This window comes from Staurois parvus, unplaced genomic scaffold, assembly GCF_062004578.1.
Source record: "Staurois parvus isolate SC_StPar_1 unplaced genomic scaffold, SC_StPar_1.0 ptg000146l, whole genome shotgun sequence".
Taxonomy (NCBI): domain Eukaryota; kingdom Metazoa; phylum Chordata; class Amphibia; order Anura; family Ranidae; genus Staurois; species Staurois parvus.
The window spans coordinates 1,087,275-1,105,168 of record NW_028317942.1 but is presented as its reverse complement, the minus strand read 5'-3'; the positions used below and the strand labels follow the sequence as shown (position 1 = coordinate 1,105,168).

The 17,894-nt window shown below is 38.6% G+C and overlaps 1 protein-coding gene across 1 annotated transcript in view; it reads right to left on the bottom strand.

The window, feature by feature from the left end:
• Positions 1-12,033: 12,033 nt before the first annotated feature.
• LOC149464866 (CUB and sushi domain-containing protein 1-like) overlaps positions 12,034-17,894 on the bottom strand; it is a 1,089,704-nt gene continuing 1,083,843 nt past the window's right edge. The window contains exons 37-38 of the mRNA XM_089673951.1: positions 14,497-14,621; positions 12,034-12,150 (exon numbers count right to left, since the gene is read on the bottom strand). Of these exons, the coding sequence (XP_089530077.1) occupies positions 12,034-12,150; positions 14,497-14,621 (242 nt within the window). The remainder of the gene's footprint in view (positions 12,151-14,496; positions 14,622-17,894) is intronic.

Sequence of the window (17,894 nt, the reverse complement as noted above, 5' to 3'; positions counted from 1 at the left end):
TGCAGCAAATCCCATTGCATTTATAGGGGTCAAATTCTGGCCATTTACAAGCTATTGTTAAAAAAAGGCACAATGAGCTCAGCACTGCCACAGGGGACATTTAACAAAGAAAAATAAAAACCACTGCACAATGGGGACAGGGTCCATTTAGCTTTTTCACTGCCAGGTCCGAACACCGTACAGAGTGGACAGCAGGGGTTTTATACACAATCCAGTGACTGCAACTGCAGCCACAGGGGTTATGTCTAAAAATGACATGCAGACTCCTGGCCACCGATTGCTTCCACAGCCCCCGGTTCCGGTGCACCCCCCCCACTGCAGACACGCTCCTGGCATGTAACCTTGCTGGCGGGTGGACGGGAGAGAGGAGAGTGGATGAGCATCCCCGCTCCCTCCCTTCTTTGTGTAACCTGAAAGGTGACGTCACTTTTAGGTCACGGCTGTCACTTTCCTGGATAGAATAGCTGGGGAAAGATGTATTGCAATATGGTTTCCATTGAAATACATCTAATGTAGCCAAGAGGAGACATGCATGGTCTTTTAGACCATGCATGTCTCAATAAAGAGAACCTGTCACCAAACAATCATTACATAGAGAACTTTGTGTCTCTTATGTGATGAAAAAAAAAAGTTAAGTAAAAAAAATTAATTTACACCCAAGCACATAACATCACCCCCCAAAAAATATTAAGGCCTCCCCACCCCACATATATGCACGTACTAACTTAAACGCTCACGCTGGGGCGCCTACATGTGAAAATGTTGATTGTGATACACATATTACATAACATCACACATGCCGGAGTGGGAGCAATAATTATAGCACCATACCTCCTCTGTAATGCTAAATCGATGACCTATAGAGGCTTTTGAAGCATCTACAGAAAATATTGAGTATTGAAGTTTGAACCAAATTCATAAGCTCACACAAATTTAATGTTTGGCATGTTGGGTATCTATTTACTCGACACAATCTTCTCTTTTATATTTTATCAACGATTTGGGTAATGTATTGCATTTGTTCACCCCAAAATTCACTTTAGTGTGATTTTTTATTGAAATTTTGAGTTTCTTAGACCTTTGCAATATTATTGTGTAAAATAAAAAATTGGAACTACCACTATTTTATTCTCTATGGTGTCTGCTTTCAGAAATTATATAATTTTGGGGGGTTTTGTGTAATATTCAGGCATAAAATGATGTTTTAAACTTGTGCAAAAAATGCAAAAACTGCTCTGGCAGCAAAAGGGTTAAAGTAACTTTAAAGGTAACACAAAAAAAACCACTTTAACTTTATTGCTTGGGCTATGCCTTAAAGCTGTGTGTGGTGTTATGAAACAGTATGATTTCCATGGACAGCATTGGCAACACATATCCTGGAATCATATATTTTGGATGTGTATTTGGTTGACTGTGTTTCCTTGCTCCCACAGTGTTTACCATTGCAGTATATGTTGTTTTCAAGATTATCAATAATGTGGATGCAGTTTTCAAGTGTGCAGCCCTTTAGATCCCACTGCATTTGTTCCACATGGCAGGATGAGCAGTGGTAGCACCTGAATACACAGGGGGTGAAAGGGACCCACCTGGAGCAGCAGCATACATATAACGTGTGTGGGAGGTTTTGGATGCTGGACAGTTTTTATCAAAACATGCCTCAGGACTACAGCTGTGATATTTTTTGAATAAAAGTAGGCAAAACTTTTGTTTTCATTTTAGATAGAGAAAGGAAGAGTTTTAACCCCTGTCAGATTATTTTTCGCCATCTGTGTCCCATTGCAGAAATTTCCCTTCACCACCTATCCCATAGCCAAATAGGAAGTGAGAGGAAATCCCTGCAAATTATGGGAATTTGTTGGGAACCCCCAGGTCACTAGACACCCCAGTGTCCCCATTGCAAGATTTCCCCTCTATTACTTTTCTGAGGACAACCTAAAATGTGGGATTTTCTTTTACTTTCACTTATAATTATAACAATGGTAAACAGGACAAATAGAGAGGGTGAATCTCCCTAATGGGGGCACAGACAGCAATAACAACTGACAGGTGTTCTAATCCATCTCCACTCTGTCTAAAGCAAAAAAAAAATGTTTTGTCTTTAGTGATACTTTAAGCATGTGGGGATTTTGCAGGGGGTTGCAATGCATCTGGGTGTGGATGTGTTTTGGGTGCTTACCAATTTTTACCAAACCATGCCTACTTAGCTTTAATAAGTTTGAAAAATGGATCATATAGGTATTTGGCAAGAGGTTGCAGTGCACCTGGGGTGAGGGCATGTGGTGTTTGAGTATACAGTGTTTTCTCATTTTTTTCAAAGGATGCAGTGAGGTGCTCCAAAAAAAAGAGAGCTCTTGAATAGACTGACAAGTTCAAATTAAAAGAACAGTGTAACCAAAGTGTTGATAATTGATAAGCTAGTTTGCAATCAGTTGTTGGGGACAGATATTATTGGGTGCACACAGACAGGGCACATAATAAAATGCACTCCAGCACTGCAATTCAAAGAATCTAGCTATCATTTGTTAAAATAAAACTCGGCCACTAAAATTTCATAAGTGTTAACATAATAATATGATAGTTATGATTATTTGTTCTTTCATGAAAATAACAGCTGCTGATACCAATATAAAAGTACAGTTTGCCACCCCATAACTTTGTGTTATGGGGTGATGATGCTCTACACCTGATTCCCACAATCTCCTGTCTCTAAATCACATCACATGCACTCTCAAGTGGAACATTTGGCTTCTGTGCATGCACATTTCCAAGGCATATTTCAAATTGTCACCATCAAAAAAATAGCTATGAAAATAAAATGCAGTCAGCAACAATTAGGTAATATGCCCTCTGAAAAAACACACGCAGCCTGTTATCGCCATAGTGCATGTGAACTTAGAAAGGGTGTAGAGAGACTGCGGGACATAAATAGCACCAAGATGCAACAAAGGATGGAATAAAAGGTACAAAAGAACATTCTCTCCACCCACCTATCAATCTTTCATGATACACAGAATTTTGCTACCTACATGACATTTAGTAAGGGTTTACATCTTATTCAATTATGTGAGTTCCCAGGCCTTGTTTTCCCTAAATCACCTTGGGTTCAAGAATCCTTTTTTTTTTTTCATTTTGGTGGTGTCTTAAGCCGGCCATACATGGATCGAAATTTGCCTGGTTCAGCAGGGACTAAAAAACATTCAGTCTATCCATTGGCTAGCTTATTGTACACAAGTCAATCTGTCAGTAAACTTATGTACAACCAGCCTGCCAGGTTCTGCTAGATGGGAAGGCTAGATGGGAAGTCAGAATAATACAATAGCACAGCAGGAGTGATTCTCCCATCCACCTTGAATATGTGGATGGTAGAATTGAATATTTATTTTTGTTCAACTTGCTGGTTGAACAAAAAAAAAAAAAGATTATTGTTTAGCCATCCTAGTTTCGTATATTATATCTTTTAGGTTTTGCAGTCTAATTTTGGACAAATGGGTATTACATTTGGTACTGAATTTGGATATGTATATAGATATATATATATATTTTTTTATTTTCAAATAGTTTTTATTGAAAATTTTTAAAGTCTTAAACAAACACGTTAATATCTAGATATAATTAAGTGCAAGGTTCACATAAACGAAATAACAGAAAATGAAATGAGAATGAGGTACTAAACCCCCACCATCAGGCTGGGAGTTCGTTTAACATAATCATACTTATAAGAGAGGTATGTTCATTAGATTGTGAACCATCATAATAAGTAGAAAACCGTGAGGGAATTAAACAGAGGGTGAAAACGGGTATAGAAAAGAGTGGAAGGGGGAAGAAGGGAAGAAGGGGCACCAATGTTCTGCAAATTCAGCATGTCCTAGGGATAAGGTTCGTAATCATGTGATTGAGCAATTGGGATGTGTTAGCCATCGAGACCAGTGTAGTGTGAATTTGTGGTAAGAGGAGTTTCGAAAGGCCGCTCTTTTTTCCATCTCACATTGCAAGTTGAGGTCAGCAATGAGACGGGCTAGTAGAGGAGGTGATGTAGAACGCCATAGCCTCATAATGTTAGTCTTGGCTGCTGCTAGAATGTGTATGATAATAGTGCGTGAGTGTACAGGGAATTGTTCTATCGTTAGATGTAGAAGCGCTAATCCCGGCTTAAGAGTCGTAGGTGAGTCTGTGACTGAGGAGATCAATTGGAACACTTTGTTCCAGTATGATTTGAGGGACTTGCAAGACCATAGTACATGAAAAAGTGAACCAGTTTCACCACATTGTCTCCAGTAAGTTTTTGGTTGCTGCGGATAATATATGGATAATTTGGCAGGGGTCAAGTAGCATTGGTGGAGAATTTTTAAATATGATTCCCAGTGGGAGCTACATTTCGAAGCTTTGTGTGTAGTGATAAAAGTCATTTGCCATGATTGTGGGGTCACTGGGGAGAGGAAGTTCTTCTCCCAATTAGTAAGGGATGATGAGTGGGTCGTGAAATATGCTTCAGTTAGTAATGTATAAAAGGTAGAGATCCCTTTCTTTGGATAATTGGTCTTATGAAGGAAATGATGAGCAGTAGCTGGGAGGTCTATTTTAACAGGAATATCCGTTTTATGAAGCAAATGGAATATTCGCATAAAAGTGAAGTGTTCCGTATTGGGAAGATGAAATTTTTTCTGCAGTGTCTGGAATGACTCGGGTTCATGGTTATCATAAATATCTTGGATATGACTAATACCCAACTCTATCCAGGATTTTAGATTTAAATTAGGAGAAAGAAATTGCAGAGCGGAAATAGGAGTCGGGATTTGTAAGTTAGTTTTCTGTGACTGAGTGCTTGTCAAGAGCTCATGCCAGGCTGTTAATGAAGCCTGAATACATGGATGTGTGTGAGTATGTCCAATCTGTGTTGTGCGAGGCACGAAGAGCAAATCTTTTAAGGCACCTTGTGGATATCTGGAGGGCTCCATAATAGTCCAGATTTTTTCCTGAGTAGGGTGCCACCAGTAGAAGAGCTGGTCTAGTAGGGCCGCCTGATAATAAGATTTTAAATGTGGGAGACCAGCTCCTCCTCTGGAAGGCGGGCGGATCAGAAGGTTTGTAGAGCATCTGGGCCGTTTAGAATTCCATAGAAATTTATTTAGAATTTTTTGCATTACGGAGAAGAAGGAGGAGGGTATAGGTACAGGTAATGTACGGAAGATATATAATATCTTCGGCAATATACACATTTTAATAGTAGCTACTCTACCTAGCATTGATAGCGTGGTTGTGCGCAGGCTCCTAAGTTCTTGTGGTATGATATCTATTAGGGGTTTAAAGTTTTCTGCATAGAGTTGATTGGTTGTGGAGGTAAGTTTAATCCCCAAATATGGGATACTGTGTTTTTCCCATTTAAAGGGGAATTGTTTTTCAAGGAGAGCTTGGGTCGGTGGAGGAGTATGAAGATTTAAAATTGAAGATTTGGTTTCATTTAGTTTGTAATAAGATACATCTGCATATTTTTGTATGTGTGAGCGTATTGAGGTGAGAGATTTGCAGGGGTTCGTAATCATTAGAATAATGTCGTCCACAAAAAGACTGATTTTGTGTTCTTGCTGAAAAAATTTAATCCCTGAAAAATTAAGTCTGCCTTTCTGATGTTGGGAGATAAGGTTGTGGAGTTTCCGATAAAATTTCAGTTGTTTACTATTAGGGCCATAAACGTTCACTAAGGTGTACGAGATCTCATTAATTAGGCATATCAAGATAATATAGCGCCCTTGCGGGTCAATTATAGTAGAGGTAGGTTTGAAAGAGAGGGCGTCATTGATAGCGATAATAACTCCGTTCTTTTTTTTCCCGTTGGTTGCCATAAATAGTTGAGAGAAACGAGGTAAATACAGCTTCGGGGTTTTTTCCGTGGCAAAATGCGATTCCTGCATGAAGAGTAGGTCAGTATGATATTTCCGGATTTCTCTTGCTAGCATCGATCTCTTAAATGGGGAGTTAAGTGATGGTAATCATTTGTAGTTAGGGTCTCGGTTTACAGGCATAGTCGCATTGTTGTTTATTCCGGTGGTAGTCATGGCCGTAAGAAAAAAGTAGTGTGTCAGATGTGAACACTTGTTGGTGCCAGTAGGAGGGATAGAAGAGGATGGAAAAATAACACTAAAAAGAAACTTGCGCATAAAGCAAGTAAACGGTGTTGCTAGGTTTGCTACAACAAAGGTGGGGGAATCAAACAGGATACGACCCCCAAGAGAGTCATATCTATACATAACTGTGAAATTGTAGATCATTTGGTTCAGGCCGATCGCCAGAAGTATAAGAGATTAAAGAACGCCTCCAGGGAAAGAGGACAGGAAATATATCCACGGCTAGTGCAGCTCAGCCCTTCAGGTTGCTTCCATGGTTTGAACGGAACCAGGGTTGTTTTTCTGTGGGTCTGCCGGTAAAATGCTCCAGGTTTTAAGGAAGTCCAGGCCGGCCTCTAGGTTTTTAATATTATAGATTCTGCCTTGATGGCGCACTATTAGCTTAGTGGGGAATCCCCATTGATAGGCCATATTGTGATTTCTAAGCGCTTTCGTGATTGGTATCATTTTCTTTCTGTTGGCAAGTGTGGCCTTGGATAGATCCGCATAAAGGCGCAAATTCGTGTGTGAGGATGGTATTGGAGGAGGGTTCCTGGCCGCCATCATAATTCTTTCCTTAATATGGTAGAAGTGTATGCGGACAAGCACATCTCTAGGAATAGTTGCGGACAAGAAAGAAGGCTTAGGTAGGCGATGTGCTCGATCGGTTATAGCCTCTACTTCAGTGAGTGTGGGGATTAGTAGCTTGAAGAAATGATGCAAATATGGAAGTAATGCCTCGTTAGATACCGTTTCAGGAATTCCTCTAATTTTGATGTTATTACGGCGTGAGCGATCTTCCATATCGGCCAATTTGAGATTGATTTGTTCGATATCTAACGCGTGTTCCGCATGGGCATCAATCAAATCATTGTGCGCTTCTACTATATCCGCTATGTTGGTTTCAATATGGCGGATCCTGCGTTCCTGTCTTTGCACCAGAGTAGTAATTTGGGCCAATGGCGCGGAAATATCATTATGCAAAGTTTGGCGCAGTAATGTCAGCATATTCTTCATACAAATTTCAGTTAGCGGTTGGTCAGATACTGGGAATGCGTCTAAGTCAGGCATGTTGGAAAGTGGTGGCTGGGGCATAAAGTTTAGGGCCTGGCATGCATCCTCAGGGTCTCTGTCAAGCCGAGGCTTAGATTTTACAGGGCTGCAGTACGTGGGTGACAATGGGGGAGATAACTCACCCGGGTCCCCTGGATATAATTGGTGCCTCAGCCTGGGATCCACAGGCTGGAAGTTGTACTCCCCCTCCTGGCTTCTGCTGTCTCCCTGTGCATCCTCGTGGCGGCCGCCATCTTGGATTCCCGGCTGAACGGCCAGGAAGAAATTCGTCAGTTTCCCTGGTTGCCCCGGGCTTTTTTTCCTGCGGGGCATGTCTAGTGGGCTGCGGGCACCCTCCGTGGACTGCTGTATGGTGTCGGTTTTTCCTGGGACCGTAGTGTGCCGCGTTAGTGCTGGCGGATGGACGGAGCCGCAGCTACAGAGCGTCCATCTCCGAGCCGGCCGCGCATGCGCCCCTGGATATGTATATTTTTATTTTCCTGTTTTTTTTATAAATACAAATTAAGAATTAGAAAACTGCATTTTTTGTACCTTTTCCCATGCAACCTGTACATAGTTTGCACACCTTCATATATTTACCCTAAAACGTGACCAAGAAAATCTGCTGATTAAAATGATATTACATAAGTATGCATGTTATATAATGTATCTGAACGATAAAGCTTTTTATTAGAGGAGAGCTTTCTTCCCCAACGTCAATACTACATTGTGAGCATGCAGGGGCAAAGAAAAAAACTATTTGTGTAATTTGTTAGCATAACAGTGACCTAAGATTAAGTCAGGTTGATGATTGTACAAATTACCACAGTCATGACCTTTTCACAGAGATGACATTTCTATCAGTTGCATGAGCATTTGATGTCTGTGCAATGAACACAAATGCCATCCAGATTATCCAATATCATTGTTGCAAACTATAGTGGGGGGAGGGGGATATATACAGTATTTTCTGGCATATAAGACTACTTTTTATACTTAAAAATATACCCCAAAAATTGGGGGTCGTCTTATACGCGGGGTATAAAATGTGAACCTTGAGTTTGTTTGGGTTAAGCTGGCTGGATGTGTGGTAATACTGTACATACAGTATACCGTGCTGAGCCAAGCTGGCTCAAAACAAATGTCCCTATGACAGATTAATCTGTCAGCCCGCTGGATGTGCGGTATATACAGTATACTGCGCTGAGCCAAGCGGTTTCAAAACGTACCGGTACGTCCCTACTGTAATCAGCCCGCTGGATGCATGTATGTACGGTAGCTGCTGCTACATACAGTATACACTGGGCCAATCACGGCGAGTGATGTATTCTACTAATGAATACAAAGCCTGCTCGGATTGGCTGAGTCAGAGAGGTGGGCTGATGATGTCACAACTTTAGCCAATCCGAGCAGGCTTTGTATTCATTCGTAGAATACATCGCTCACCGTGATTGGCCCAGCGTATACTGTATGTAGCCGCAGCTACTGTACATACACACATCCAGCGGGCTGATTACAGTAGGGACGTATCGGTACGTTTTTGAAACAGCTTGGCTCATTATACTGTATATACCACAGTGGTATATACTCAGTATACTGTATATACCGCACATCCAGCGGGCTGACAGAATAATCTGTCATAGAGACATTTGTTTTGAGCCAGCTTGACTCAGCGCGGTATACTGTATGTACATTACTGCACAGCCAGTGGACTGTATATATACTGTATACTGTATGTAGCCGAAGCTACCGTATTATCGCACATCCAGTGGGCTGTATATATAATGTATACTGTATGTAGCCGAAGCTACCGTGTTACCGCACATCCAGCAGTAACCATCTGATTTGGAATTTGATCCATATGATGACTATCTTACAAATGTATCACAAGATGTCATTCATGAACTTATGATGTCAGAGTATGAACATGAGGATTTTGAAGGATTTTAAGTATCGGTAAGTCATTACCATTTCAATAAAAAAAATCTGATGTTTTTAAATGGTGTTGCCTCGGAAGGGGCGTAGTCTTATACGGCAAGTATAGCCCAAAACCTGTGTTTTAACTGGAAAATTAGGGGGTCGCCTTATACACCCAGTCGCCTTGTACGCCGGAAAATACTGTAGTATCTTTATATTGCAGTACAACATACTGAGAATATGTAACATCTTTTGAATATGTAATTATCTTTTATGTTCAGATCTAAAACTATTTTTATTAATACTACTAACCCTTCCCCCTCCATGTGCACCAGATAAAAGAGAGATGTTGTCAAACAACCAGTTAAGTGCCAATTTACTCTTATATAGACTTGGGTATAAGATCAAAAGAAAACCAAGAGATGTATTTAACCTCCCTGGCAGTATGATTATTTCAGATTTTTTGTGCTCAAAGCGGTACCATTATTTTGCATGGAATTTTGGCGTTTTATATTGTAGGCCTTTAATTTTTAGGAATAACACACTGAAATCTGTCCGAACAAGAGTGTAGTAAACATCTCAGGTATGTTAAAATTTGAAACGCGAAATCATAAATTATAATTTAATAAATAATCATAAAAAATAATAATATAATAATAATAAATTTAATTCAATAATATAATCAAACCAAAAACACTGAAATTTGAAATATAGCGCCAAGTTCGCACATCACTGATCTTAGTCGCAAAATCTTTTTCAGTGTCTGTTGACGAATTTCCCCACAAATCATTATCACTCAATTCTGCAAGTGGTTCTAATTTACTATCGCTGTTCTCTAGCCGGTCTAAAACCGCTTTTGACCTAAAGGGACGCTTTTTGAACACCATGGGCGTTTCTCAGTTTTGCAGGCAGGGCACAGGACAAAGCACTAGGGACAAAATGTATGTGAAATGCTTTGATACAGTAATGTTTTACTATGTGATGTTAGTGATTTTAGTGAATGTCACTTTTTGTCATTTTCAAATTTCCCGCTGTTCCGTCCCCGTACGTCCCGACACTCGCAGGGGATGGAACCCAGATGACAGATGCCGGCATCGGCTGGATTACACTGCCGGGGTCACTGCAGGAGGGACATCGCGGGAGTGCAGGACAAGGTAAGTGACCGAGGGATCGTGGAACAGCACCGCATGGTAAGCCCGAGTGTAGCTGGGGGTTACCGCTTGTGGTACTGAAACTTTACCCCGAGCTACACTCGGGAATACCGCCAGGAAGGTTAAAAACAAGCTGCGTATCCTTCCTATATGATCATCTGCTGCACTTTTTTTTTTTATTTTAATCCTTATTACCAATAAACTGATTTTATACCTGCAACATTCCTAGAAGTCTAGGGGGCTCTATTGTGCAGCTGCAGCCAGGGAGGGAAGACTTGCGGCACTGGTCATAAAGAGGAGGCAATGGGTGTCAGATCTTGGTAAGTATGCACCTTTAGCCCTGGTTCACACTGGATCCCACTTTGAAATTGTGTGACTTCACTTGAAGTCACACAATTTCAAAGACGGATGGCAGTGCAACTTCAGGTGCGTGTGTGATATCTGTGTGACTTTTCTAATTAGTGCAACAAGTATAACAAACTTGTATTTTTCACTATGGGGATAGGACAAGAACAATTAGTCAAAAACTAATGAATGTTTTGCTTTGAGTACTGCAAACTTAAAAAAATGCTTTATTTCCATACTGTATTATTAAAATCAAGAAACCTCTAAAAGAAAATGACAACCCCAAAATCACCCTTGAAACAAAAGCCTACTTTTTTAGCAGGAAGCTTTACAGCAAAAATAAAGAAGTTTAACCTAAATTTAAAATAACTGCCCAACATAAAAAATGCCCCCCCCCCAAATAAATGAAAACCCCAAACTTATGCCAAAAAATTGTGTCGCCATACACACTATGTCCGTTCTCGTGGTCTGAAAATGTGGCTAGAGACGGCTTGGTAACACAAAACTGTGAGCTTTACTAGTGTCACCATTGATTGTAAGTGTTTTGAGCTTGTTTTTAAAAATAAACTGATGCAAACCTTTTTCTTCTGCTTTGGATTGGTTTGATATGAGTGGATGATGGACTGTCAATGGTGAAAGTTCCAAGAGGGATTCACTGAGTCTGGATAAGCCGTGTTTCCTAGCTTTATATCTAGATGCACTTTTCCTGGTCACATTGTTTGCCAGCACTATAATCCGGTGGTGGAGCACATACTGTGCATGCAGGTGAAGCATTAATTTTTCCGAATGTAATATATTTTTTTATGTCTTCGTAAGAGACTTTGCACTTTAGATATTTGCACAGTAACAGAGAGCTGGGATTAATAGAACATATTTCAATATGACACTTATATGCAGTTATCAATATCTGCTGCCATGTAGTCATATAAGTACTTAATATTATATGATAGATTGTGCAAGGGTTTTGAAAATTGAAACTGTAGCTGTGCCCTTAGTAAGGAAAACCTAGCCCTGGGAAAATTAAGAAACAGTAAGATGAATGGTATATGACTACAGCAACTGGGGTTCAATTTATTAGAGGATTAACTTTATACTTAGCCCCTGAAACTGTGTTCACACATCTGAATATATGTAGGATGCTTTTTTTTCAAGGTTCTCCATGCATGAAGAAATCTTCACCTTGCTAAATGCAAAAGCATTTTCTTTCTTTCCTTAGTTCACCTGTCAGTAACAAACTTATTTTTTTTTGAAGATTTCCCTATTTTTCTATGTCACGTTTTCCTATGTTTTATCTGTCAACAATCTAGACAGATAAATGTTTTATAGTAGTTTCAAAAAGGAAAAAACAAACAGAAATGTTACATTATATTTCTTATTTGAACTTTACTGCTTATACCAATAACATACAGCATGCAAACATTATTAAACAATGACCTCATGTGCATATTATACAAAAAAAATATATATTAGATAAATGTAGATTTACCAGAAAAACTGCCAAGTCTTGGTGCAGTCGTGTCTGAGCCATCATATATCTCAAGTGAATCCCAATTGTGCTCTGTTGCAAAACTTAAAACTTGTATCTGTAAAAAAAAAAAAAACAACCTGTGTTAATTAGTATAGTTAAGATATAGTATGTAGTAAAGTGTCAACAGATCCTAAGATGTCTTTTTTGTTTTAATCAAGGCTTGCTAAAGTTCAGTGTCAAGGCAGATGTTATAGGAAGAACATTTATACAAGTCTTGGTCTTGGAAAGCAACTAAATACACATTTGAAATGCATACGGGAAAACTGTTTTACCAACCAAAGGATTTGTAATTCTGTGCACACCTGCCAAACAGCACAGCCAGATGCTGGACTTCCAACAACAGCAGGACATCTTAGTGGATAAAACACTTCTCGGCCTACTAAATAGATAATAATGGAGCAACAGCATAGTAACGAGTCATCACTCTGCAAAGACTGCTTTCTTCTGTTAGCATGCTTACTATCAATACATTTGCATGCAGCACAGCCTGATTGAATACTAGTGCTGATTTTCCTTTGCCAGCCTGTATTGAATATTTAGAAATGTGGATAATTATATTATTTATGTTAAAAATACATTGTTTTATTTTAAACAAATATATATTATATTTATAATATATATACATTTATAAATATATAAATAAATCATTGTTGTATATCTTCTAGAAGTCTAGTTTCAAGCATTTGAGTAATTTAAAGGAAAGTTGTAATGAAAAAAAGCATATTCTGCAATGCGCGACTTCTTTTAATCATCACAAAAGGCCCCCATCAATGCATAGCATTCACCGCAGAATTTAAGTTTTACTGTGTGACACTTTGCTTATATCTGTCTGACCTGGTGTAGATCAATAAATGGGACCATTATAAAATATCTTAAAAAAGAGTAAACAGTAAATTGTCAAATAAAGGCGGTTTTGCTTCTTTGTTCATATAGTTTACCAAATGTTGATTGTGTTGCTGTGAAAAGCAACAACATTAGCATATAAGACAGCTTGCAAGTACTCAATACAAGCATTGATAGTGGACTATTAAAAAAATCTTAAAAGTTACCAGCATCTGATTTTGTCACCAGGGTCATTTCACTTTTAAATGATTGTTATTTCTGCAGTGAATGTAGGTTAAAGAGAGCACCTACACAGGCCAGTGGGACAGCTATCCAGCTGTTAGTCATGCAGACTATTGCAACAACTGCTGTGATTTCAGGAAACAGTCCAAGAGGTCATTTTATTTGCATTCGCTGAAAAAACACATCATATACTGTAAAACAGCAAGAGCATATTTAAAAACTGCATATATATCATTAAAAAACACTGTCCACTGACTGTGCATATTCTGAATGTTGCAATAGGTTGAAATGTTGTTATCAGTCTACAGCAGCCAGGAAATATTAAAGGCTGTCACTTTTTTCTTAGTGATTCCTTGGATTGTAACACTGTAACTTTATAGCAAGTCACAAGATTCAGGGCAGCAAAAGTGGACTTATCTGTGTTAGGGCTAGTTCACAGTAGCTTTGAAAGCAGGCATTTGAGGGAAGTTTTTAATGCTCCTCAAATGCCTATGGAAATTATACTATGGGCAGCACACAGTGCTGTTCACATTATCAAACCATGAAGGATTAGCGCTGCTTCAATTTTGAAGCCTCATGTTGAGTCAGCAGGAGTTGAAGCCTTTCAATGCCTCCCATTCATATCTATGGCGATGCTCCTCAAACGCCCTGGCAGGTGTTTGTGGGGTGTTAATACCATTAGAGTTTATTATAGGCATTTGTGTTGCGGTTATAACACTTGTAAAATGCCTATAAAATGTCTCAAAACTGCATATAGGGTGTATATAAACTCATTAAAGCCTTAACACCCATACTAACGCTATAGGGGCGTTTTTGAGTTAAGTGTGAACAAGCCCTTAAGCTGGCCATATTCAGCTAACATTTTTTTATTCAGCCAGTGGAGATTTCTCCTTCCACACAAATGAGGTGGATGAAGGAATTCCTCCCTCTCCCGTAGGACGTTGTATTCTTACAGTGGCACTTGCCACGGTCAGAAAACACTGATTAGCGACTACAGCTAATTCGGTGAAAAAAATTTACCAACATGTCCCTTCCAGGAATGTTAGCCAAATAATTGACTTCTGTGAAGCTGGACATTCTTTGCTAAACCAGTCGAATTTTCATTAGTTTATGACCTGCTATAGACCTGTGTAAACACAGTCCAAAACATAAAGGCTACTGCACAGGCTCCAGAATTTACATGATTGTGCGACCTAGGGGGAAGTACATTTTGATTCTGGGGATTTGTGAACAAGGATGGTGCTGGCCTTCTGAAAAAAAGGAATGATAAAAGCATTGTCAGGAGACATAATGTCACATTTACCCTTAACAATGTTACTTATTTTTGTATACTTGCCTGAATTCCTGATCCTTCAGCCACAATGATTTTCCAAACGCAATTCAAGCTATTGCCATAAGGGTCAGGAAAACCAGGGGATAATAATGTTCCTCTTCTGTCTGTAAAATTTCCACTACAAGGGACTGATAAGATAACAATAAGGTTTAAAGTACAGTATATACCACAGACAGAAAAACAAAGAGATAGTAACAAGTCACTATTTGCACACATGTGTGATTTTATATTTTATTCATTTATCTATTGATATATCTTTGTTGTGTGACAATACTCAGATCTGGTTACTGGTCAGTCTGGCACCAAGCACTGCATTGTGGAAGGGCACATTAAATATGTCCCTATTTATCACGGTACTGGGATTTTCAAAAGGGAGGTGTCCATGACTTGTGACTTCAACTTTCTCTATAGAACTTTGGAGACATATCCAGTATAGCTCAAATATAGTTGAACTCCAACCAAATAATTTTTTTCTAGTTTAGTATAGAGTGGGAAAAGGAATAGAACCTGTAGGATTGTTATTGTTGTTTTTATCCCTGTTTAGGGGACCCTTTCTTATCATTTGTCATTGTGACCATTTTGAGGCTTGAGCTATGGACAGGTTGAGCAGCTAGACTGTTATTTTACCAGAGGTTTAGCATTTAAACCCCTTAACACTGGCTGTATAAGTATATGTGGCAGCATGGAGGTGGGCCTTATTGCGGAGCTGCCACATAGTTGCAGTCAGTGACAGCATGGTAAATGTGTGAGCACGATCCAAGAACAAATAATGGAATGCTGGTGGTATGCATATGTTTCCCAGTCTCACCATGTCTCTATGAAGAGATATTATTTTACTTCCTGTTCCAGATATGCAACAGAAAGCGAGGGGAAGTCTCTCTGACATTGAGTGACCATAGACAGTTGTAAATGTAACGTGAGTCCACTATGGAAGATTTCCTCTCACCTTCTGTTCCAGAAAAAATAGTCTTTAGGACAAATAACGAGGTAAATATCCCTAGTATAGACACAGACAATAATAAAAACCCAGCATCTGTTCTACCTCTTTGGCTTCAGATACACATAAAGATGATCTCTGATTAATTCTGGCTACTAAACGTTGCAACTCCAAGTAAAAAAAAAAACACATTTCTCATTAAAGTAGTTTTTAAGACATGGCTCCCTCTCTTTTTTTATTGTGTCATTTAATTGTGGCATGCAAGGACTAACCTTTATGCTTGTTTTCTGTTTATTAATATTGATTTGACCTTTGGGCAGTTGTAAAAGGATTTAAAATATATTGATTGGCTCTGTACAAATTATCTGTGTCCTGAGGAGCACCATAATAGTCATTTCATTGCTTTTAAGAAACACTTTTCATTTTAGACTTTCTGAACATTTGGCCTTTAAAGAGATATATTCAGCCATCAAATAGAGGTACCGTAAAAACCCTACTTGTCACGACTAATGAGCACAGTGATATCAATCTGTGGAAATAAAATATTAATAAAGCAAATAAAAATAAATGCAGCTGATATATTAACCTATCTATACTAATCTATATAATTTATTCTTAATTCTACTCCTATTACTTCTGAGTTTATGGCAAGCAGCTGGTAATTGTTTTTTTTATTTTCTATCCTTAAGCACTATTATCAGAACATTTTTGACTTCTAAAGGCAACATATTCACATTCCTTTTGTCTGGTTTTAAATTGTAAAACCTATGCCTCCAAGATCTTTATCATTAGCTGATTTCTTGAATATGGCACTTCAATGATGAATACAAATAAGATGCAGAGAACAGGGTGATGTTCAGTTTGCAATCAGACAGTTTTCAGTTTACTGTAGTCAGCTTAGTGAGAACATTAATTTTCATTGGCTGTTATTTAAATTGCAAATAATTACTCTTGCTTGCCAGCATTGAAAGATACAGTGGACTCTGGCCTACAATTGATTGGAAAGGTAGCCTTCTGTAAATCTAATTCTTGCTGTTTCCAAATAAATACATTGCTTAATTAATAGGCAAAATTAAACTTTCCATCTAATTAGTCACACTTGTTAGGGTACCACTAATTGTGTAACTTAGAAAAAGATGATAACCTTTTCTTTAGCTTACTTTATATAATGAATATTCTTTTAACAAAAGAAAAATGATTTCTTGGCATGAAATCAATACACACCAATGTAACATTTTAAGTACTACACAAGCCATATAATTATGTTATTCAATATTATTTAAATTGCTTTTCTACTTGAACAGGTAGATGCTATAATTTTACAAAAGTGTAAACAATTTCAAACATCACTTCCAGTAATGTGTGGATGTTCTATACACTAGCAGAGTGTAGGACACCCCACAAATGTTATTCTTGCTTGTGTGATTGGCTTGCTACCTTATTGAAAAGTCTATATTGAGAAATTTCTAGTATCATGCAACAAGGGAAGGGTGTTGGGGAAATCCTCACACATTTGAGTTTTTGTGTCAGCCAGGTATAGCGTGTAAAACAATATTCTGGATTGCTGCAACTTTGGTGTGGTTCCCTGCAAAATGCAGTTTCTATATGATTGAATGGTAACTCCAAAAAAATGCATGTAAATGCACTTAAAATATGTGTGAAACACACTACACCAAAACTAAACTACATACAAAACACAGAAGTATAGGTACCCAAGACTTGTTTACTTACAAAAAGAATTCTGAATGCAGCAGTTGCAGCTTTTGTCATTACAAGATTATGATTGCATCAGGTAGTTATAATTAGGGATGTCCGAAAACACCAGGGTTTGATTTGGAGATGTAAGGCCAAGTATATTAAAAGTTTGAATACAGAAATTTAACCCCATTAAAGTCAATGAGAGCAAAATATGTCAAATAAAATTTTCTCCATTTTTAAGGCAAATAGCCAAGGCATTGTCAAAACAAAAAACCTGTCGGGGGGGGGGGGGGTCCTAAATCTTCCTGTAAAGTGGTGCATCTCTACCATGTAAACAAAGTAGCATAGCAAAAGTTATATTTACAAAGGAAAGAAGGCCATTTAAAATCTCCTAATTCCCATTTCCCTGCAAGCCTCATTTATGCTGTAACTAATGCAATGGGCTGCCAAGAAATACATACCAAACTGTCATCAAGGAGGATAAGGGTTTAGTATGTATTTTGGGATTCCCCATTTTTTTCTATGGGTCATATTTGATATACATGTAAAAAAAATGACATATGGACCCCCAAAGCCCAAAATCAATACCAGACCCTTTGTATCTGGAATGGGTTTTAGTGGCCCCTATGCATAATTTAAATAAAATTACATGGGATCCCCCTAAAATCACACCAGACCCTTTGGATCTGGCATGGATTTTAGGAAAAAAATAAACCATAGCAGGCATATGCTCTCAAGATAGAGGGGGCAATGCTGAAGAGGATAG